General features: G+C 42.5%; 1 protein-coding gene across 3 annotated transcripts in view; it reads left to right on the forward strand.

The window, feature by feature from the left end:
* Positions 1 to 25,000, forward strand: part of vps13c (vacuolar protein sorting 13 homolog C) — a 283,389-nt gene that overhangs the window by 146,288 nt on the left and 112,101 nt on the right. For all 3 annotated transcript variants that reach the window (XM_052042364.1, XM_052042365.1, XM_052042363.1), the window contains 7 exons: positions 2,795 to 2,951; positions 4,353 to 4,466; positions 5,324 to 5,427; positions 6,446 to 6,613; positions 10,731 to 11,035; positions 15,415 to 15,562; positions 22,191 to 22,338. In XM_052042364.1, the coding sequence (XP_051898324.1) occupies positions 2,795 to 2,951; positions 4,353 to 4,466; positions 5,324 to 5,427; positions 6,446 to 6,613; positions 10,731 to 11,035; positions 15,415 to 15,562; positions 22,191 to 22,338 (1,144 nt within the window). The remainder of the gene's footprint in view (positions 1 to 2,794; positions 2,952 to 4,352; positions 4,467 to 5,323; positions 5,428 to 6,445; positions 6,614 to 10,730; positions 11,036 to 15,414; positions 15,563 to 22,190; positions 22,339 to 25,000) is intronic.

Here is a 25,000-nt window from a genome sequence, read left to right on the forward strand (position 1 = left end):
AGGATTTATGCTCACTGCCACAGAACCTTCTATTTGTTTCCCTGACTATTGAGTCCTCTATCACTATTGCCCTCCTCTTCTCCTCCTTTCCCTTCTGAGCAGCAGGACCAGTCCCAGCACCAGAGACCTGACTACTGCTGCTTGATCCCTGTAGGTTATCCCCCTCAACAGCATCCAAAGCTGAAAACCTGTTACTGAGGGGAACAGCCTCCGGGGTCTTCTGCACTATCTGCCTGTTCATTTTCTTTTTCTTTTTCTTTCCCCGATCTGCTTCCTGGACCCTAGAAGTACCTGCTCTAAGGGAGGGGGGCGGGGTGACTGTCTTCTGATGCACAGCATCTACATAACTCTCTCCCTCCCTGATGCTTCGCAGTGTTTGAAGCTGTGACTCCAGCTTATCAATTCTGAGCCGAAGTTTCTCCAGCCTCCAGCACTTACTGCAGATGTGGTCACTGTACACCACAGCAGGGTCCACGGGCTCCCACATCATGCAGCTGCGGCACATCACCATGTCCTCCATCTGAACTATTCTTTCCCTACCTCGTTTTATTCTACTTAAAACTTATAACAGGTAAACCTTACCTTTACTTACCAGCTACTCATCCGCCTCGCCCTTTTATGCCTCAGCCCGTTGAGCCAAAGCCCAATCACTCTGCTCCCTCTCACTCTGCTGCCTGCTCCGAACGCTGCCCGCTGGTTATGGCGGTCTTCGTTTTAAACTGTTCGCGCTCTACCGACTGACGTCACGCGTCACTTTTCCAATATTTGTACTTTTCCAATATTTGTACTTTTCCAATCCTCTGGGACCTGTCCAGAACCCAAAGAATATTGGTAGATTACAATCAACACATCCATTATCTCTGTAACCACTTCTTTTAAGACCTTTGATTATGTCTCATTATTGGGATGTTGTTGCTGATTTCTACTGTGAAGACTGACCTTAAATATTTATGTAGACTCTCCATTCCCTAGTCTCATCATCTTTTACTTTAGCTGCTCTCTTTATGTAGAAGCTCTTATAATTTTTAAAAAATTTGTATACAGATTAAAAAAAAACAGAAGATGTTGGAAATTTGAATGTTTTATTGTTTGCTGGTTTACTCCATCTTTCCTCCATTTTTTTCGTCATCCCTTGCTGGTTTCCAAAATTTTCTCAAACCTCTGGCTGACCACTAATTTTTGTAACATGGAATTTTTTTCTTTGTTATCATTTTGATGCCATCCTTAAATTTCACTCTTTTCTTGAGCTTTACAATGAGATCATTAATTAGTCCCACCTCATTGCCCAGTGTCAGATCTGAACTAGCCTGCTCACTGGTTTGCTCCTCAGCACATTGCTCTAAGAAACCATCCCAAATACAGACTTGGAACTAGTACTTCATCGGCAAGCATAGTCTTATCTGTATGGTGATTAAAATCGACCATGATTATTGTAGTACTTTTCTTGAATGCTCCAGTTGTTACTTGATTTATATTCTGTCCTACTGTTAGGCAGCCTAAGTCTTGGATGCATGCCCTAATTATTTCTTATTTCTACCCAGACTGCTTCGACATGTTGCCAATATCATCCCTCTCCACAGTAGTGATCTCATCCTTTTTCACAGAGCTACCCCACTTTTCCTTTCTTCCACAGTTAAATAGCCCTGAATATTCAGTTATCACCCTCATTAACTTTGCAACCATGTCTCTGTAACGGCTATCAGATGGGACCATTTATTTTTGTTGAAGTTATTAATTTATGTATCTTGTAATGAATGCTGTGTGCCTTCAGATAAGGAGCCCTTAACTTTACCATTTTTCCTTACTCTGACCCTACGTGCTGGTGCGCACTTATGCTCATAGGCTCAGCCCCTTCCTGATGCTCTCTGGCTATTGTTACTTCTTTCCATTTGTTTGCTAAATACTGCTTCATCTTAACCTCTGCCTTCTATTTCCATCTTGGATTCTCTCCCTTCTGATTTTTACCCTAAGGTCTCATCCCCCCACCTAGTTAGTTGTAACCCTTGTATTTCCTTACAACACAGAAGGAGGCCAATCATCCCATCGAGTCTATGCTGGCTGCCGGAGGAATCCCACCAATCCCATAATTGTAACCTATTCTCTGGTAATTGCCCCACGATTTCCTTCCATTCATCTCTACTAAAAGCAAGTTTTTGTTGCTGATTAACCTAATAACCAGCACAACTTTGTGTGAGAGAGGAAACTGGAGCACCCGGGAGTAATCCATTTAGTCCCGGGGAGCGTGCTGCCGTCTGCATAGAGTTTGCATGGAAGTCAGAATCGAACCTGAGCTGCTGGAGTTGAGGCAGTGTCACTGTGCCACCATCACCTCTTCTCAACTGGTCTCCAAATATACATTAAAAACAAGTATTTAATGTTAAAATCATTTAGGTACAGAATAAAAATAGAAAAAACTGGAAACACACAACAGATCAGCAGCATCTATACAGAGAGTGTTGCATCTCAGGTCACTGACCTGTGATTAACTTGACTGTTGATCAAAATTTTTAACAGCAAAGAAACCAAAAGTTTTCTAATCTATTGCTGTACTGCACTTTTACCCTCTTCCACATAACACTCATTTTCCAGTCCTCATGGTCAATTCTAAGCCCATGTTTAAATGTGAAGAATATTTCATGCAAACAGAATCAACTTATTTTTTCCCGTGTTACCCTGACCTTATTTTTAAGTATCTGTGCTCAAAGCTTTTCTCTTTATTTCTCATTTGGACTCTAATGAAGTTGTGCATTGAGTGGAATTATCTAAAAATAGAATTCTTTTGTTTTGTCATTAGATTGCTTTCTCTTCTCTTGACCTGATCCTACATTCACAAGCCTTGCTTTCAACTGTGAACTTCATGGCAGCTGTGTTCCCATCAAAAAATGTTGAAAAAGATCATGAAGCAAAGATAAGCACAGAAGGTCATGTGAAGGAGACTTTGACAAAAGCAGGTAGGTTGCTAAGAAGGAAAGGCTAATAAGGGCCTTGAGTTAAAGATGTGTGTTTTGTTTGTGCTAAATTATCAATTTACCTCTTGTATTTGTAAAAACTAGTCTTGAATTCTTAAGATGGAGATTTAAGCAGTTTTTGCTTTTTGCAGTGATGTGTGCGGTCTTCCCTTTTGTTGGATTCTGATGTGAACAGTAACACTTCTCCTGGGCAGTGCAATGATTCGTAAGCAGAATTGCGGTTGCAGTCTGTGGCGATTCAGTTATTTTCTGTGCCTAGCTTTATAGTGTACCATTTCAATTACTTTCAGAATAAAATATTAGCAACATGTACGTTTATTTATCTAATATACTTCATTGAATGTTGACCTGATTATATATTGAGGCAAAATTTGTATGGCCATTTCCCTTGAACAAATGGATGAATAGCCATACAAATGTACATATGGTGAAATACATATATGGGATGGAAGCTGCACTGTATAATTACAGCTTGAGTTATGTGAGGTTCCATTTGATACATGTTTAAAGAAACGTTTAGAAGTAAAATATTTTCATCTATCTTTTTTCATTGCCCACCATTATAGTACCTGCAGGCAAGGGATATGCTCCCAGGACTGCCAGTGCTTTCCTGAGCTGTGAGAATGAGAGCTGTTAGCACGCATCTCCTACTTTTCTGTTGCATGTGGTAGAGAACCTTTGATCCCCTGCTCATCAGTACCCAGTGATGTTGTTGATAACACCCACAGTTCTGTGGGCTGAACATGGTGTGAACTCAAGCTTTGCCTTTTTGTCAGTTTGATGTTCTGCACAGTTTATGTCTGGTGGGCCATACTGTTACTGCAAGCTGTATGGGACAGTGAAGTTGAACAATTTTGTAAAACATTTAGAAACAAATAAGCTTGCAGCGTGTTATCTTTGTTGTCGATGTCATAGTCGTCGCTGCACAGAACACAGTCATTCAACCCAACGATTCCATAGCAGCTCTCTGCAGAGCAGTCCAGTCCATCCAAACCCCTGTTCCACCCCGGTAGCCCTGCAAGTTTATTTACTTTTCAAATCATTGATTGTCTCTGCTTTAACCACCCTCATGGGCAATGCGTTTCCAGGTGATCATCGTTTCCATAAAGAAAACAGCTTCACCAACCTAACCTCGAAGCTAAAGTCCCCCATTTTTGGAACCATTCCTGTAAGTCTTCTCTTCTCACACTCTCAAGAACCTTGGTATTCTTGCTAAAGTGTGGTGACCAGAACGAGAAGCAAATCTGTAGTTGTGGCTAACCAACTGTCAGATTCAATGACTTGATTTGCAGTGCAAGCAAAGTTTATAATGTTGATTTTTTTTTAGCTGTTCTTGGTTGTGTCCTTTCAAATTATTAACCAAAACAATATTTTTCTATTCAGTGCCAACAGATGCAACATTTGATATATTTGACTTGAAATTTTCTGCTGAGCTGGGGGCATTGAACATAATTGTCTGTGATGACAAGTCCAACATTGCTGATGTCAAAATACAAGGTAAACAAAGCTTTAGATTCCAAAACTGAGTACTGTATAAACAAAGGTGGTTTTGCGGATGCTCGCTTCAAACACTCATTTGAGGAGATCTTTAAAGTTCTCTTCAGCAAGTGCTAATTGCCTCACTCCTTTATAAACTCTCCTCCATTTTTGGCCCTCAGTAGGGTGAGATCTGGGGTTTTGGGACATAGATGATCTTGAGAACACCTGAAGAATCCTTGTGTGTCAAGGTTGTTAGTCAGTTACTTCATCTCCTGTGCTCTTTCTGCTCTGTAGGTCACAATGGTTTTGTTGAATCTTGGCCTGTGGATATGTCTTTATACTTGAGTTGTAATGGAATTTCCAGTGCAAGGTGTCAGTTAACCAATAAGTTAATGGGAAGACCATGTTCTAAGTATTCCCTCAGGAAAGAATTCCATTAGATTTGCTTCCCCAACTCTGTATTTGCCAATTGTACCTCTCCAGAGGGTCATGACGTTTCCATAGCTAGTGTTGAAAATTGCCGAGGAGGATCAGCTTGTCTCCAGTTGCAACTTGGATCAGGGGTTGCTGAAGGTTGAAGTAGAATAAAAACTCAAATGTTGATGATGATGATAAGAGTTTTGATGAAAGATGCAATGCCACAGACTAGACACTTGTATCAGATGCAAGTCGATGACTATTCTGGAGACACTTATGTCTGTAAGAAAGCCCAAGTACCAAATTGCACTGCACTGCCATCTTAACCCAGTGTTTTGGCTAATTAATTGCTAGTTGTGGAGCCAGATGATGGACTAGAGGCTTCTTTCTACTGCATAATTCTATAACTTGTCATGAAACTAATGATTATCTCTTGGCTCTTAAACAAATTGTTGCAGGTATGGATGCATCTGTAACCATGCAGTCAAAACGGACAGAAGTTTTTGCCCGACTGAAAGATGTTATTTTAACAGATGTTGGCCCAAGGACCCTTCATAAAAAGGTGAGCCATTCTAAGTAGTCTGTAATGATCATTCAATGTAGTTCAGGAGTGGCTTATTCCCTGCTGGCTAAAGAGGGCTATGCAAGTGGGAATAATGCATACAGCTTAAACGCTTGTTTTTCTCTGATCTTTGCAAACAGCTTCTCAATTATTTTGACCGCCAGCCAAAGTTTTCATGCAGGTCAACTTTTAAAGAATACTCGTATCACGATGAAATGGCTCAGGTGAAGTCTCTGCTTGAGCTATTTATCTTGGAAGGTAATGAGCCAAACCATGCTGGGTCAATCATGTGCTGCAGCTTCCACACAAGCCATTCTGGAACTTGCATGAATCCACTACTCCCAGGGCCTGCTGAGGTGCACATGTCACACTGGCTCTTGGTGTCTAATGTCAGGAACTGGCATTGGATCAGTTCCCATTCATTTCAGTGGGGATTACTGGCTAGGTGGTCAGGAGGTAAGAGGTAATCTTCCTTTTCCATTTTCTGTTTTGATGTGTTTCGACTATTTTTTTAAATATATTTCTATTTAAACTATTACATTTGCTGTAAATTGTTCTTTCATGCAGTGTTGCAATATAGGTTTCAGTTTTGACGCTTAAAAGTTACAATGGAAGATCACCGACCTGAAGCTTTAACTCTGTTTTTCTCTCTCCACAGATGCTGCCTGACCTGATTAGTATTTCCCATTATTTATGATTTTATTTCAGGTTTCCAGTTTCTACAATTTTTTGCTTTTCAATATCCATAACTTACAGGAGCTATGGGGAATAGATTGTAGTTTTAATTCTTTCACTAATAAACTGTCTAAGGAGAGGACAGGTTTTTCATCTCGTTAAGTCTGTTTGATTTTCACAAGGTTTATAATTTACGTGTTCCCTTGGACTGTTTTACATATAACTCCTGTCTTACTTGTTTCCCTTGATTTTTAAATGTTTAATGAGAAATGAATTGTTTTTTTGAAATAGTTCAATATGAATTCACACAGATGGAAAGGATAAGCTCATACCATACTTTTAGGTTATATCTATCATTGGAGATGAAGTTTTCAGCTTCAAGATGGTTTTGTGGAGGAATGCCACAGAAGGAGAGGCCTATCTCGATATGTCGAATGTAGATGGGGAAGTCGCTTTGCAACTGGGCTGCATCCAGTTGGTGTACCTGCACAAATTCTTTAAATCACTGATGGTAAGAACAACGTTTGCATTTAATAAATATTGAACATTTTCTGAGAACTGTGCATCTGTGCTAATTTAAAGATTATGTATTTTACAAAACTGATGGTATACATTACATGATTTCTCTTGAAAGAGGTAAATGTTATTTGTGGTTATCTTCAAAGCTACATTTTGCATAATTTCATTTGTCTGTGCTGCCAAAATCCAGAAATTCATTTATCCATTCTCAGGACCACAGGAATTTCCCCAGTAATTTAGAGAAGTGAACAATAGATGTTCAGCATTATCCTTTCTCTTTGGTGACAAGTACAAGCAAATTAATTTCTTCTCAAATTCTGACAACTGCTCCAAAGTAAATTTCTTCAGTTAAACTAAGAACATTGGCCCTGATGTGAATGAAACTCTCTCCCTTTCTGCATGTGCTGCAAGCTCTTCTGGAAAGAAACTTTTTTGGAAGCCTTGGACACCTGCATCCCTCAGCATTGCCTGCTGTCAAAGGTGTCAACACTAAAGTGTTTCTGAACATCCTTTAAATAATTAAACACATCAAAGGAAAATAAATCTCTTGCCTGCAGCCCTGCAGACCTCAGTCAACTGAATGGAAGTGTGGATTCCGCAGAGAGCAGCCAGGATCAACCTGTTAGTTTAGAACTTCTGCGTTTGAGTGAAAGTCCTGAAAGTTACTAACGTTTCTGCTGAGAAATGCCAACAGTTTTGTGTGGAACTGCTGCTGTATCTCAGCAAAATCCAAGCCAGTAGTATCTTATTAACAGATCGTTGCTCAGTATACTTCGATAATTTGTGATCATTAGTTCTTCATGTATATAAATTCTCTTGGTGGCGCTAGATGGAGTAAGTCGCATTTTGGCACTGCTCCACTCCCTTTTAATTTTTTTCCACCACCTCTTCACTACTTATGTTAAAGTATTAATAATACTTTTATATGTTTGGGGTTTGATTTTTAATTTCTGGAAGTGACTACCAGAGGGAAAGCAGCAGCCGAATCTCAACTTGCTTTGGAAGCTATATCCAAACTCCTGGATGAAAAAAAATGAAAAATTTGATCAAAGAAAATACAGTATACTTTGATATATACCAATGACAGCCAGCTCTCTTTTGCTACCATCTGTCTCTCTGTCATCCATTCCACAAATAGCCAAAAATTTCTCCAAAATTACTAAAACTCTCATGTTTGTGCATCTAACTTGACAACTTAAATGTTTTTGACTGACACCACTACCCCACCCCCCCCCCACATGTTCCACCTTCAGATTATCCCAATGTGAGCATATCCAGATGTTGCTGCCATTATCTTAAGCTCCACTGTGTTCTCGCCATTGTACTTATCTACATTGGCTTCTGGTTCAGTAATATTCCGGCATCTTTCCAAGAACTTAGTGTTTCCTTACTAATGACCATCACATGATTAATTCCCACAGCCGGAAGATATGCCTTCCCTCAGGAATTACCTCCCAGTGTGTGTCTCCCTCACTTTCTTCAAGGCATTCCTTCATGCCTCTCATTCCTTGACCAAATGCTTTATGTGTTGCTTTGGGTCAGGTGTCAATCATTTTTTTAAGAGTCATGTGGTTATACAGCACAGAAATAGGCTCTTCTGCCCAACTGGTCCATGCCAGCCAAAATGTCTGTCTGAGTTTGTCCCATTTACCAGCATTTGGCCCACATCCCTCTGTTGGTATTGGGTGTTGGTTTATTATTGTCACTTGTACCGAGGTACAGTGAAAAGCTTGTCTTGCATACCGATCGTACAGGTCAATTCATTACACAGTGCAGTTACAGAGTGCATTGATGTAGTACAGGTAAAAACAATAACAGTACAGAGTAAAGTGTCACAGCTACAGAGAAAGTGCAGTGCAATAAGGTGCAAGTTCACAACGAGGTAGATCGTGAAGTTATAGTCCATCTCATTGTATAAGGGAACCGTTCAATAGTCTTATCACAGTGAGGTAGAAGCTGTCCTAAAGTCTGGTGGTACGTGCCCTCAGACTCCTGTATCTTCTACCCGATAGAAGGGGAGAGAAGAGAGAATGACCCGGGTGGGTGGGGTCTTTGATTATACTGGCCGCTTCACTAAGACAATGAGGGGTAAAGATAGAGTCCAAGGAGGGGAGACTGGTGTCCGTGATGCGCTGGGCTGTGTCCACAATTCTCTGCAGTTTCTGGCGGTCCTGGGCAGAGCAGTTGCTGTTCCAAGCCGTGATACATCCAGATAGGATGTTTTCTATGGTGCATCGGTAAAAGTTGGTGAGAGTCATAGGGGTCAAACTAAATTTCTTTAGCCTCCTGAGGAAGTAGAGGCGCTGGTGAGCTTTCTTGGCCGTGGCATCTACGTGATTTGACCGGGACAGGCTGTTGGTGATGTTCACTCCCAGGAACTTGAAGCTGTCAACCCTCTCGACCTCAGCACCATTGATGTAGACAGGTGCATGTACACCTCCCCCTTTCCTGAAGTCAATGACCAGCTCTTTTGTTTTGTTGACGTTGGGGGAAATGTTGTTGTCATGACACCATGCCACTAAGCATCTCCGTCCTGTACTCCGACTTGTCACTGTTTGAGATACGGCCTACAATGGTGGTATCATCTGCAAACTTGTAGATGGAGTTAGAGCAGAATCTGGCCACACAGTCATGAGTGTATAGGGAGTAGAGTAGAGGGCTGAGGACGCAGCCTTGTGGGGCATCAGTGTTGAAAATAATCATGCCGGAGGTATTGCTACCTATCCTCACTGATTGCGGTCTGTTTGTTAGAAAGTCAAGGATCCAGTTACAGAGGGAGGTGTTGAGTCCTAGTTTGTCCTGTCGGAGTTTGGTGACAAGCTTGCTTGGGATTATTGTCTTGAAGGCAGAGCTGTAGTCAATAAATAATAGTCTATCATAGGTGTCTTTACTGTCCAGATGTTCCAGAGCTGAGTGTAGGGCCAGGGAGATGGCGTCCACTGTAGACCTGTTTCGGTGATAGGCTAATCCTTTCCTATCCATGTGCCCGTCCAAATGTCTTTTGGACATTGTAATTGTACCCACCTCTACGGCTTCCTCTGGCAGCTTGTTCTATATACACACCACCTCTGTGTGAAGAAGTTTCCCTTCAGGTCCCTGATAAGTTTTTCCCCTTTCACTTTAAACTTATGCCCTCTAGTAGTTTTAGACTCCCTATCCTGGGAAAAAGACTGTAACTATTCACTTTATCTATGCCCTTCATGATTTTATTTAGCTCTATAAGTCTCTCCTTGTACCTCAAGCTCTCCATTGCTGGTAACATTCTCGTGAGTCTTTTCTGCACCCTCTCCAGCTTAATGACATCCTTCCTGTAGTGTGGTGACCAGAACTGCACACAGTATTCAAGTGTGATCTCACCTGTACAGTTGTAACATGACGTCGCAACTCCTGTACTCAGTGCCCTGTCCAATGAAGGTAATTGTGTCAGACGCATTCTTCACTGCCCTGTCTACTTGTATCAGCACCCCTGTATTCGGCTATGTTCCCATGTAATATATAGGAATGTGCACTTAATGTGTTATATAAATCTGCACTGTTGCAGTACAGAAAACTTGGAAAAATAACTAAAAGGTGTATTATTTTAATGTTTATAAAGATACTAAGTAATATAATACTGTATGTAATTTAGAAAACTCCCATGGTATTGAAACTATAGGTACATGCAGGTTGAGATCACATCAAAGGAAAAGGCAAATAGTTGTATTAGGGGGAAATACATGGTGCAAGTATTGACTTGTATTTATTACCACAGTACTGATCAGCAGAATGGTCATATCCTGTGCAGCAAAACTCTTAACATCATGCATCGGCCCACAATCAATTCTTAAACTGTGTTCCAACTGGATTGTCAAATTCCCTCGTTTCCTCTCTGGAAAGTTTTGCTTCTGCTCTTCCTCTGAGAACCAAGCAGACGTAGACATGAGTGAAGTAATAAGGTTTTCAGCAGCAGTCAGTGCTGGATTTTGGGTTATTCAATGTGTGATTGCATGAGCTTTTGGGAGTACATGTTAAAGACTGGCTTTCCTTGTATTTACATTTTCATCTGTTTATAAACCAGCAAGATATTTCTGTGGTTCTTATATTGCTTAAAAATGTTTTATGTTCAACAGAACTTCTTTGACACCTTCCAAGCAGCGGAGGTTGCATTAAGTGCAGCTACAGTGCAAGCTGCAGAAAAAGCAGCCTCCAGTGTGAAGGATTTTGCTCAGAAGAGTTTCCGACTGGCAATGGATATCAATTTGAAAGCCCCAGTTATCATCATTCCCGAGTCCTCCGTTTCTGTCAACGCTGTGGTGGCAGATTTGGGTTTGATAACAGTACGGAATAAATTCACCATGATTTCTGCAGAAGAGTGCACACTGCCTCCTGTGGTGGACATCATGGAGATTCAGCTAACTCAGCTGAAGCTCTCAAGGTACAATAAGTTTTGAATTGTTGATTTTGTAGTTATAATCTAACTTGCAAAGAGAAAATTTTGTTTTCCTAATTAAGTCTTTTTAATTACTTATGGAGAGCAATGGCTTCCATCATCCTTGTGAAGTTCCTGTGAATTTTAATTTAATAATCTGCTTCTTCCCTTTGTTACCTTGCATTGTTTCTTCTTATATATCCTAGTTTTATTTAGAAGAAAAGTCTGAACACAACTAATCTAATGGTGGTGTGGACTGTGTGGGCCAAATGGGCCTGGTTCTGTGCTGTAGATCCGTATGTGTAATCCCATCCATGTAACCACGTGTAATCTGTTTATGTTACTCCAAATATCAACAAAGGTGAGGAGTTCCGATCACTGATGAGGTACTTAAGAATTAAAAAGGGAACTTGCGGTTGGCTCTTCAACATCATTATGAAAGCAGCGCCATCAACAAAAATAAATTTCCCACTACTGGGATAAAGTTTTGGGCTGCAGTGGAACAGCTTCAGCAGATTTCTCTGATGTAGACTGATAAACGTTTTCATGTGCTTCTCCTCACCGATGTACAGTTTGAATTTTGCTGGGACCACTTGTCTACCAACCTCTTCACAAGTCATTGTTTTCTACTTGGACAGCTCCTTGGGATCAAGGATGACTCTCTATCTTTGGGGGGGTTTTCACATGGCTAATGAGATTGTTGTGAGAAACCCAGATTCGTGTACAGATGAAGCAGGTGGTTGTTGATGGGGCGGCTCAGTGGGTTGTTTGAGAGAGGGTGCACTCCTTCTGCAGGGTATCTGTGCATTCCCGATGCACAGCCTCAAAGTTCTTAATGACATGTTGAATGCTGCTTCTCCACTTTGTGTTGTTGTGGGTTCCTGGGAGTTAGTGAGGATGTGGCATTTGTCAAGGAAGGTTTGAGCACGTCCTTGAATCTTATCCTCTGTCTGCTTGATAATCTCTTCCGTGACAGATTTTTGGAAGTTTAGTGTCGGGCAATGCAAAAGATGTGTCCTGCTGATTGAGTATAACTAGGGCTTGGGATGTTGGCATGGGAATCAGAATCAGATTTATTGTCACTGACTTATATGACGTGAATTTGTTGTTTTGCTTCAAGGACATAAAATTACTATAAATTACAAAAATAAATAAATAGTGCAAATAAGAGAATAACGAGGTAGTGTTCATGGACCGTTCAGAAATCTGATGACGGAGAGGAGGAAGCTGTTTCTGAAACATTGAGTATGGGTCTTTAGGCTCCTGTACCTCCTCCCCAATGGTAGTAACAAGAAGAGGGCATGTACCAGGTGGTGAGAGTCCGTAGTGATGGATGTCGCCTTCTTGAGGATGTCCTTAATGGTGGGGAGGGTTGTGCCCATGATGGAGCTGGCTGAGTCTACAACCCTTGCAGCCTCTTGCGATCCTGGGCGTTGGAGCCTCCATACCAGGCTGTGATGCAACTACTCAGAATGCTCTCCACAGTATACATCTACAGAAATTTGTAAGAGTCTTTGATATCATACCAAATCTTCTTCTTCTTGCTTGCATCAATGTGTTGGGCCCAGGATAGATCCTTCAAGATGTTGATGCCCAGGAACTTGAAGCTGTGCACCCTTTCCACCGCTGACCCCTTGGTGAGGACTGGTGTTCATTCGACTTACCCTTCCTGAAGTTCACAATCAATCTCATTCCTGTACGTCTCCTCGTTGATATTTGCAATTCTACCAACAACAGTGATGTCATCGGTGAACTTATAGATGGCGTTTGAGCTGTGCTTAGCCATACAGGCATGAGCATGCATCCTTGAGGTACGCCTGTGTTGATTGTCAGCAAGGAGGAGATGTTACTACTGATCCGCACAGACTGTGGTCTCCCGATAAGGAAGTCGAAGATCCAGTTGCAGAGGGAGATACAGAGGCCCAGGTTTTGAACCTTTATGACTAGTTCTTAAGGGATGATGGTGTTCAACGCTGAGCTGTAATCGATAAACAACAGCCTGATGTATGTTTTGCAGTTGTCTAGGTGCTCGAAAGCAGAGTGGAGAGCCAGTGAGATTGCGTCTGCTGTAGAACTGTTGTGAAAGGTGAATTGTGGTGAGTCCAGGTCCTTGCTCAGGCAGGAGTTAATTCTTGCCATACCCAACCTCTCAAAGCACTTTATTATGGTAGATGCTACCAGGCGATAGCCATTGAGGCAGCTCACCCTGCTCTTCTTGGGCACCGGTATGATAGCTGCCCTTTTGAAGCAGGTGGGAACTTCAGACCATAGCAGTGAGAGGTTGAAGATGTCCTTGAACAATCCAGCCAGTTGGTCGGCACAGGTTTTCAGTACCCTGCCAGGTACACCGTTGGGGCCTGACACCTTGTGAGGATTCACCCTCTTGAAGGATGTTCTGACATCAGCCTCCGAGACACAGCTTACAGGGTCACAGGATGCTGTGGGGATTCACATAAGTGTAGTGTTTTTCTCCCTTTCAAAGCATGCGTAAAAGGCATTGAGCTTGTCAGGGAACGAAGCATCACTTCCAGTTATGCTGTTAGGTTCTGCCTTTTCGCTCTCACGATGGCTTCCCTTAGGTCGTACCTGGACTTCTTATAGGATTCTGGATTGCCGGTGTTGAATGCCACAAGAATCTCCTGGTTCATCCAGGGCTTCTGGTTTGGGAAGGCACACACTCATCCATGCAGGTCTTGATGAACTTGATGATGGCTGTGGCATTTTCATTCAGATCTGAAGGTGAATCCCTGAATATGGTCCAGTTCACCGATTCAAAGCAGCCCTGTAAATGCTCCTCCACTTCCCTTGACCAGACCTTTGTGGTCCTCACCACTGGTGTTGCAGTCTCTGCCGATACGCTGGGAGTAGAAGTACAGCCAGGTGATTGGACTTGCCAAAGTGTGGGCGCAGGATGGCACGGTGAGCACTCTTGATGCTGGTGTAATGGTGATTGAGCTTGTTGTCTCCTCTGGTTCTGCAGGTGACATGTTGGTCGGAGACATCTTCAAGAGAGGATGGTTAAGTTGGTTTGCTTGCCCTTCCAGTGAATTTGGAGGGTTTGGAAAATGATATTGTTATTTTTCAATAGCCTTGAGATGCCTTCCCTAGTCCACCATCACCACCATTGAATGTTACAGCCTGAGATCTCTAACATCAAGTAGGACATCAAGCTGCATGGGAAGACCACCAGTTTCCTCTAAGTTGCACACTACCCTTGAAAATGTATCACAACTGGGTCTAAATCATGGAGTGTTCTGCCAAACAGCATTGTGGCAGTGCCTTCAGCTGAAGGACTGCAGTGGTTCAAGAAGGCAACTCCCCACCATTTCCCCAAGGACATTTAGGGATTGGCAATGAATTTAGGGTTCGCCTTACCAGCAACACTGTCAAGAAAGTGAAGTAATCAAATAAAATTTAAAACACTGGTATAAATTGGCCTCGGAACAGATACACCCTAAAGTCCTGGTTGAATAATTTTGTTAAATGGAGATGATACAGTGTTGATCTCTGCAAGATTTATATTTTAGTCAGCAGTTCACAGTTTGATAATTTGTCTCAAACTTGATAGTAATTTGATAAGCTAATCTGAATCAGTCACAAATTTGGCTTTCTGGAAGCCAGGTTTTGCCCTCCTGGTATCTTGTCTTTATCTTGGTCTCAGTATCTGTTGTCATTCCCCACTGAGAATGTTAAGAGTAAGTGTTATCAAAGATTTTGATGTAAGAGTTAAACCATTCAGTAAAACGTGAATAAGGGTAGATGATTTTATGGGTTTGTTTTTGTGTAGACGAGAGCAGAGCTTGGCATGATGGTGGGGTGGTACATAATTCATAAAGTCTAACTGTCAGAAGTGACACATCAACCACAGTAATTTGAGATGAAAGGTGTGAAGTCTTGAAAAGATTTTTAGCATTGTCAAGCATTGGTGTTGCACAAACATAAGAAATAAAAGCAGGAGTGGGAACTTGGCCCTGAGAGCCTTCTCCCGCATTCACTGTAGTCATGGCTAATCTTCTACCTTAGCGTCACTTTCCTGCACTAACTCCCTCTGTTTCCTGCTGCAAGTAAATTGGAGGCACAAGAATCTGTGAATGCAGATGCAAGTAAATATTATTTATCCTTTCTCAAATAAGATGACTGCAGATGTGCAAGCATTCAGCTTTAAAAGCACAACAGTTAATCAAGACACAATGTTTGTACAAAAATGTTCAAAGACACATTAAAATTCTCTTTTTGATTATTAGTATAATACCCTTCATTTTATTCATTTCCTGCGATATTTTTCACTGTTCCCTGTCACAGTTTATGAGTAATTTTTGTCATCAATTCATGTCATCAATTCTAATCTAGTTTCTTGATTTCTTTATTTTGTTCCTGAATGACAGAACTATTCTCCAGAAAGATTCGATACAGCCTGATTTTCAGATCTTGCAGCCAGTGAACTTGCTCCTGACAATAAAACGAAACTTAGCTGTAGCATGGTATCACCAAATCCCTGGCATAGAAATTAATGGAGACCTAAAAACTCTGAGCGTAAGTATATTTTTCCAAGTTTCCAAATAAAATAAGCAAGTGAAGTACATGTTATGTACATAATGATACTCTGATGTTTTCTGGCTGTGAATACCAGCAAATTTGAATTGAAGAACAGAAATAAGGAAGACAGAAAGGAGGAGAGCTACATAATGCTACCTATGGGGAAGGTTGGTTGATCCTAATCCTGAGATCAACACCAATGACTTGCACATGAAGAGCACAAGAAACAGGAGCAGAAGTAGGTCCTGTGCCCCCTTGTGCCAACTGCACCATTCAATAATGTCTGATTGTGGCTTCAGCTCCACTTTACTGCCTGATGCCCAGAACCCTAGATTCTCCAGGAGACAAAAAATTTATGTTGATCTTGAATATACTGCACACCAGTTACCCTGTTAAGCACTCTCTGAATATTTTGCTTCACTCTCCTGAACTCCAGTAAAATACAACCAGTTCCAGCATTTGTCATGCAGCAACAATACAGTGAACTGTCTCCGAACTGCCTTGAGTGCAAGGGAAACATTCTATTTATGTTCCTAATTACTTGCTGTGTGTACATGTTAACTGTTTTCATGGGCAAGAAGACCTGGATCCCCCCGTAGAGCAGCATTCCACAGACTCTTTCCATGCAAGCTATGTTCTATTTTTCTGTTCTTCCTGCCAAGCCTGACATTTACTCACATTAAACTCCATCTGTCAAATTTTTTTGCAAAGCCATTCTGACTATTCCTAGTCACTCCCTGACTTTCCAGGTGTAAATAAATCCTGTCCCTTAGGCTTTTTTCCAATAATTTCCCTACCACTGATGTAAGACTCATTGACCTGTAGTTACCTGGCTTATCCCTGCTTCCCTTCTTGAACAAAGCAACAATATTTGCAACCCTCCAGTCACCTCACCTGACGATGAAAAAATCTCCATCAGGGCCCCAACAATTTCCTCCTTTGCCTCCAACATAAGCCTGGGATACATCTCATCAAATCCTAAGCGTTTGTCCACCTTAATGAGTCCAGCAACGTTGAACACCACCTCCTCCTTCATGCTAACATGCTCCAGAAAATCACCATCCCTCACCTTGAACTCTCTCATCTCATCTTTCTTTCTAATCATAGAATCATAGAAAGTACAGCACAATACAGGCCCTTCGGCCCACAATGTTGTGCCGACCTTTAAACCTTGCCTAAGACTATCTAACGTCTTCACCCCACATATCCCTCTATTTTAAATTTCTACATGTGCTTATCTAACAATCTCTTGATTTTGACCAGTGTATCAGCCTCCACTGCTGCCCCAGGCAGCTCATTCCATGCGCCAACCACTCTCTGGGTAAAAAACCTCCCTCTGATATATCCCATTACTTTAAAGCCATGCCCTCTTGTATTGAGCATTGGTGCCCTGGGAAAGAGGTGCTGGCTGTCTACTCTTATCTATTCCTCTTAATATTTTTATATACCTCTATCATGTCTCCCCTCATCCTCCTCCTCTCCAATGAGAACAGCCCTAGCTCCCTTAGTCTCTCCACATAATCCATACTCTCTAATCCAGGCAGCATCCTGGTAAATCTCCTCTGCACCCTTTCCAACGCTTCCACATCCTTCCTATAATGAGGCAACCAGAACTGGACACGGTACTCTAAGTGTGGTCTAACCAAAGTTTTGTAGAAATCATTAACTTGCGGCTCTTAAACTCGATCCTGCGATTTATGAAAGCTAACATCCCATAAGCTTTCTTAACTACCCTATCCACCTGTGAGGCAACTTTCAGGGATCTGTGGATATGAACCCCCAGAAAATCCATGTAGACCACAGCTACTGCACTACCCTCATCAATCTGCCTGGTCACCTCCTCAAAGAACCCTATCAGGCTTGTGAGACATGATCTGCCCTTCACAAAGCCATGCTGGCTGTCCCTGATCAGACCATGATTCTCTAAACGCCCATAGATCCTATCTCTAAGAATCTTTTCGAACAGCTTGCCCAGCACAGACATAAGGCTCACTAGTCTTTAATTCCCTGGACTATCCCTACTTCCTTTTTTGAATATGGGGACAACATTTGACACCCTCCAATCCTCTGGTACCATCACCCTGGACAACGAGGACTCAAGGATCCTAGCCAACGGTTCAGCAATCTCCTCCCTTGCCTCGCTGAGCAGCCTGGGGAATATTCCGTCAGGCCCCAGGGGTTTATCTGTCCTAATATTTTCTAACAGCTCTTGAAATCTACATGCTCCAGAACATTAACCTTACCAACACTGTCCTCAGCGTCATCAAGGCCCCTCTCCTTGGTGAATACTGAAGGGAAGTATTCAATGAGGACCTCACCCACTTCCACAGCTTCCAGGCACATCTTCCCACCTTTGTCTCTAATCGGTCCTACCTTTACTTTCATCATCCTTCTGCTCTTCACATAATTGAAAAAAGCCTTGGGATTCTCTAAGGCCTTTTCATGCGCCTTTCTTGCTCTCCACAGCCCCTTCTTAAGTTCATTCCTTCCTTATATTCCTCAGGAGACCTATCTGACCCTTGCTTCCTAAACCTTATGTATGCTGCCTTCTTCCTAACTAGTTGTTTCAGCTCTCTTGTCTGTCATTCCCTGCCATTCCCTGTCATTCCCTGCCATTCCTTCTCTGCCTCACCAGGACAAATTTATCCCTAACATCCTGCAAGAGATCCCTGAACAATGTCCACATCTCCACAGTACATTTCCCTTCAAAAATGTCATCCCAATTCATACTCACAAGTTCTATCCTTATAGCCTCATAATTTGCCCTTTCCCAATTAAATATCTTCCTGTCCTCTTTGCTCCTATCCTTGTCCATGACAGTGCTAAAGGTTAGGAAGCGGTGGTCACTGTCCCCCAAATGCTCACCCACTGAGAGATCTGTCACCTGACCCGGTTCATTACCTAATACTAGATCTAATATGGCATTCCATCTAGTCAGCCTGTCAAGATACTGTTACAGGAATCAGTCCTGAACACACTTAACAAACTCTACACCATCTAAACCTTTGGCACTAAGCAGGTCCCAATCAATATCTGGGAAGTTGAAGTCTCCCATGATGACAACCCTGTTATTCTTGCACCTTTCCAAAATCTGCCTCCCAATCTGCTTCTCAGTATCCGTGCTGCTACTGGGGGGCCTATAGAATACTCCTAGTAGAGTAACTGCTCCTTTCTTGTTCCTAACTTCCACCCATATTGACTCTAGAGAGGATCCTTCTACATCATCCACCCTTTCTGCAGCTGTAATAGTGTCCCTGACCAGTATCACCACCCTTCCCCCTCTTCTCTCTGGCCCCCAACCCCACCATCCCTATTAAAACACTGAAATCCAGGAATATTCAGTATCCATTCCTGCCCTGGTGACAGCCAAGTCTCTGCAAGAGCCACAATATCGTAATTCCACGTATTTATCCAAGCTCTCAGCTCATCTCCCTTATTCCTGATACTTCTTGCATTTAAGTAAATGCACTCTGGCCCATCCACCTTTCTACTTTTATAGCCTGTACTCTGCTTCTCCTTCCTCAAAGTCTCTCAATATGTTAGATCTGACTTTACTTCTTCCACTGACCTATCCTTCCGGTTCCCATCGCCCTTGCAAACTAGTTTAAACCTTCCCAAACCGCACTAGCAAACCTGCCTGCAAGGATATTGGTTCCCCTGGAGCTTAGGTGTAACCTATCCATTCTGTACAGGTCCCACCTTCCCCAGAAGAGATCCCAATGATCCAAAAATCTTAATACCTTGCCCCCTGCACCAACTCCTCAGCCACGCATTCATCTGCCATCTCCTCCTATTCTCCTTTACTATCACGTGGCACTGGCAGCAATCCTGAGATTGCTACCCTTGAGGTCCTGTTCTTCAGCCTTCTGCCTAGCTCCCTAAACTCGCTCTGCAGGACCTCATCCCTCTTTCTACCTATGTCGTTGGTACCAACATGTACCACGACTTCTGGCTGCTTTCCCTCCCGCTCAAGAATGCTGTGGATCCAATCAGAGACATCCTGGACCCTGGCACGCAACATACCATACAGGATTCTCGCTCACGTCCACAGAACCTCCTGTCTGTTCCCCTATTGAGTCCTCTATCACTAATGCCCTCCTCTTCTCCTCTCTTCCCTTCTGAGCAGCAGGACTAGTCCCAGTGCCAGAGACCTGGCTTCTGCTGCTTGATCCCTGTAGGTCATTCCCCTCAACAGCATCCAAAGCGGAATACCTGTTATTGAGGGGAACAGCCTCCGGGGTCCTCTGAACTGTCTGCTGTTCCCCTTCTCTTTTTCTCCCCTGACAGTCACCCATCTCTCTGTCTCCTGGACCCTAGAAGTACCTGCTCTAAGGGGGGGATGACTGCCTCCCGATGCACAGCATCTACATATCTCTCTCACTCTCTGATGCTTCACAGTGTTTGAAGCTGCGACTCCAGCTCATCATTTCTGAGCCGAAGTTTCTCCAGCACTTACTGCAGATGTGGTCACCATGCACCACAGCAGGGTCCACTCGCACCCACATCATGCAGCTGCAGCACATCGTCATGCCCTCCATCTGAACTAGCTTTTTTCCCTATCTAGCTGTAGTCTACTTAAAAATTTATAATAATAACAGTAAACCTTCCTTCCTTTTACCAGCTACTCACTAGTGCTGTTGCAGATGGCCTCCACCTCTTGATGCCGAAGAGAATGATAGATGTGGATCCCACCTAAGCCCGTTGAGCCAAAGGCCAATCACTCTGCTCCCTCTCACTCTGCTTCCTGCTCCGACACTGCCCACTTGTTATGGCAGTCTTTTTAAACTGCTCGCGCGCTACCTGCTTACGTTGCATGCCTGCACAATCTTGCCCTACTATTCCAGATTAGAGAAAAAAAACACTTAGCTACTCTGAAGTTTGCTGAAACGACCCGAAAACAAAACCACTGAAGTTTTTTTTGCTTTTTAAACTGCTCACATGCTATCTGCTTACATCATGTGCCTGCGCAGTCTTGCCCCACTATTCCCGATTAGAGAAAAAAAACACTTAGACGAGAAATATTTATTTAGAACCTTGTCCACATTTCATGGCTTCATGCACCAATTACCCCTGCGGTCCTTAATGGGTCTTAAGCTCCTGATATAAAATACCTTGGGATTCTTCTTGATCTTCACTGCCAGTGATGCATTGTGGCTCTTTTTTGGCCTCCTAATTTTTTTTTAAGTACTCTCCTAGTCTCTATATTCCTCAAGGGACTCTCCGGTGTTCAATTCCCCATCCTTGTTACATGCTTCCTTTTTTTTCCTTCAGCAAACCCTCAATATCACTTGTCATCCAGGGTTCCCCAATCTTGCCAGCTTTACCATTCGCATTTACGGGAATGTGTTGGCCATGAACTCTCACCATCTCCCATGTAAAAGATTCCCACTTGTTGGATGGTGTTTTACCCACAAGCATCTGCTCCCAATCTACTTTTTCCAGGTCTTGTCTTTTATTATTGAGATTAGCCTTCCCTCAATTTCAGACCTTAACATGCAGACAGACCTTATATCTCTCCGTAACTGCTTTAAAACTTAAAGAATTATGAAAACTATCCCCAAATTGCTTTCCAACTGACACTTCCACCACTTGCCCTGATTCATTTCCCAAGATCAATACAGTTCAATACAGCCCCTCCTCTGGTAGGACTACCAATATGTTGGCTCAAAATCTCCCCTACATGTGCTTGAAAAAACCCTCTCTACCTAACCCCCTTGCACCAAGGCAATCCCAGTCGATAATGGGGAAGTTAAAATCCCCCACACCATTACCCTATTGTCCTTGCACCTTTTTGTGATTTGTCTACATATTTGCTCCTCTCTCTCCTGTTGACTGTTGAGGGGGCTTGTAGTGTAACCAGCAAAGTGATCGCCCCTTTCTTCTTTCTAAGTTCTAGCATTATGGCCTCATTGGAAGAACCTTCCAAGAAATCCAACCAGAGTATTGTCATAATGTTCTCCCTGATTAAAATGGTGATGCCTCTCCCTTTACACCTTCCCCTCTATGACATCTGGAACTTATTTACAGTGGAGCATGAGCTGCCAGTTCTGCCTTCTTTCAACCTTATTTCTGTAGATTGTAAACAGCAGTGAACCCCGGTTCTCCACTTGTCACAGTGTTCCATTTATCCAGACCCTGATTAGCCAATCCTCTATCCATGCTATGATCTGAGCTTTTATTGCAATTCTTATTATCATCCTCAGATGAAGAAAAGGAGGCAGAGGCTGAAAGGATGATAGAAGAGTAGAATGGATACGGCACACAAGGAGGTCACTCCATCAACTGTATCTGTAACAGCTCTTCCTGGTCCCTTTTTCATAGTCTTGCAAACTTTTCCTTTCCGTATAATTATCCACTTCCCTCCAGAAGGTCACAATGGAACTTGCCTCTAGCAGTTCAGCAGGTAGTACATTCCAGACTCTGAGTCTTAAAAAAAAAGCTTTTCCTCATCACTCTTAATTTTCTTCCCCTTTATTTGGACTTCACAACAGGAGTTATAGAAGATAAGTTGACTTTTATCTTATGGAGAAAGGTTGCAGATGAGCAAAATACACAGGGACACCAAAAAAAATGACGAAAAACAAGATTAAAATGTTGGTTCTTAGATGTCTTTTTCTTCCTACAGGTTACAGTTAGCCAGGATGATTTGAGACTCCTCCTGAAGATCCTGCTAGAAAACCTCGGTGAGGTCGCAGATGACCAGAGTGCTGCAAGAGAAAACTTGAACAAAATACCAGAAAAAAAAATTGTCTCTCCAACCAATCTGTGTGAAGGTACTTAATAATTTGAAGATTTTTCCTTGAATCAATTATATTTAATATGTATTATATAGCTTTACTTATCTTGATTAATTTAAAGCAGGTTAACAGGCTGCTCTCTCAATTTTTAGCCAATCCATGTTGATCAATGTTGAGCACGTGGCATTGCATCTGTTCAGATTCATAGCCTCTTGCAACTGAATTCCTAACATTGGTTAGTCAGCATGGGAGCAACTGTAGGTTCTGTGTTCATTTTGTTGTGTCTGAAGTGGCCACAGGAGTAAAGTGGTGAAGAAGGCAGATGGCTTGCTTGCCTTCGTAGGTCAGGCATAGAATATAAAAGTTGGGATGTTACGTTGCAACTGTATTGAACACTGGTTAGACCACTGGAGACACGAGACTGCAGATAGTGGAATCTGCAGGGTTTCGACCTGAAATGTGGACAATTCCTTTCCTACCGCAGCTGCTGCTGGACCCACTGAGTTCCTCCAACAGATTGTTTGTTGCTCCTGGTTAGACCACAAATGGAGTGTTATGTGCAGCTGTCACCACATTAAAGGAAGAATGTGGTTATGCTGGAGAGAGTGCAGAGGAGATTCACCAGGCTGATGCCTAGATTGGAGGACTTTAGTTAAAGAGAGAGATTAGATAGGCTGGGCTTGTTTTCCCTAGAATGAAGGAGGTTGAGAAGTGACCTGATAGAAGTGCATAAGGTTATGAGAGAGAGAGGGTAGATGGTCAAAATCTTTTTTCTATGGTAGGGATATCAAAAACAAGAGGGCAAAGATTTAAGATGAGAAGGAGGAGTTCTAAAGGGGTAAATTTTACACAGAAAATGGTTGATACCTGGAATGTGCTGCCGGTGGTGGAATGAGATACAATTAGTGTATTTAGGAGAGATTTGGATAGGCACTTAAATAGGCAAGGCATAGCATACAGGACTACTTCAGGCAATGGGATGAGTGTAGATGGACAGAGAGGTTGGCATGGATGTGATGGGCCAAAGGGCCCGTTTCTATGTTGTACAGCTCTCTGACTTTGACTCTGTAGGGAATGACAAATCATTCAGTGTGAAGAAATGCTGGAATCTGTAATGATGGATGTAATGACAGAACATCTAGCAAAGAATAAAAGAATTGAGCAGAGTTGACGTGGATTTATGAAAGGAAAATAAAGTTTGATCTGCTGGAGTTCTTTGAGGATGTAACTGGTGTAATAGATAAGAGGAAGCCAGACAATGTGATGTAGTTGGATTTTCTGAAGGCATTCTGTAAGCTCTTGCACAGGAGGTTGATGAACAAGATTGGGGTGCATGTAATTAGGGGTAATACATTGGCATGGATTGAGAATTGGTTATTGGACACAAAGCAAAAAGTGCAAATAAATGGATCTTTTTCGGGTGGTAGGCTGGGATGGGCAACTCTGGATTTGGTGCCTTTTACAGTCCATCTGCATTTAGCTGAAGGGAACAAATGAGATAAGCCAGGTAATTACAGGCCAGGTAGTTTAATGTCTGTTTTCAGGAAATTACTGGAAAATATTTGAGGGACAGGATTCATCTACACTTGGAAAGGCAAAGATTGATCAGGGATCTTCAGCATGGATTTATTGGTGGGGGGGGTTTCCTGTCTGAATAATTGAGTTTTTTGAAGAGGTAACTAAATATATTGTTGAGGGTAGTGCAGTTCATGTGGTTCAAAGTGTTTGGTGAGGTCCGACTATGGAAGACAGGTGCAAAGGTTTGGAGCCCATGAGATGCAAAGGAAGTTGGTAAACTGGATCCAAAATTGGGTTGGTAACAGGGGCAGAGGGTGATGTGGAGAGTTGCTTTTATGATTGGAAGCTCATGATGAGCAGTGAACCACAGGGATCACTGCTGGGACCATTGCTGTTTATGCACGTAAATGACTTAGATGTGATTGCAGGAACTATGATGAGGAAGATTGCAGATGACATAATAATTGGTGGCCCTAGGCCTTAGCCTAAGGTAATCTTGGGCTATAGAATGGTATCAATTGGCTGATAAACTGAGCAGGGCAATGACAGATGGAATTTAATCCCGCTAAGTTTGAGATGATACTTGTGGGAGGGGAGGGTAAGGCATATACTGTAAATGGTGGGGTTTCAGGAAGAATTGAGGAAAGGGACCTTGGTGAATGTCAAAAGATCCCTGAAGGTGGCGGCACAGGTAGAATGGGAGTGGGGGTGGGGGCATGCGGGGATAAGGCATTTGGGATGCTTGCCTTCACTAGTCAGGGCATGGAATAGAAAAACAAGACCACTCGTCAGACAACCACAAAGTCATCCGGAGCACGTTCAAGTCTGCAGGCTGTACCTGAGGTCAGGATGGATCACTGGAGCTGTGAAGCCAGCCTTAAGCATTACTTAAATACGTCTGTTTAACTGGACTGCAACTTGGAACTTGAATTTTGACGCAAACTCCCCATTCTACAGCCTAGTGTGTTAAGCTGTATAACAGGTCCTATTCTTTCTTTAGTAGAGGGAATATTAGCTGCCCTTCCTGGGAATGCCTCATAACCCATCTACAGGTGGTTGTTATTCAATTGTGTCTTATGCTGTTGTATGGATAGAGCATTACACTGTTATCAAATGCTTTCAAGAGCAACATATGTTGTAATTATGCTATGATTAACTGAAGCTAAGTGTTTTGGCCTTA

Source organism: Pristis pectinata, chromosome 32 (assembly GCF_009764475.1).
Source record: "Pristis pectinata isolate sPriPec2 chromosome 32, sPriPec2.1.pri, whole genome shotgun sequence".
In the NCBI taxonomy this organism is placed as follows: Eukaryota; Metazoa; Chordata; class Chondrichthyes; order Rhinopristiformes; family Pristidae; genus Pristis; species Pristis pectinata.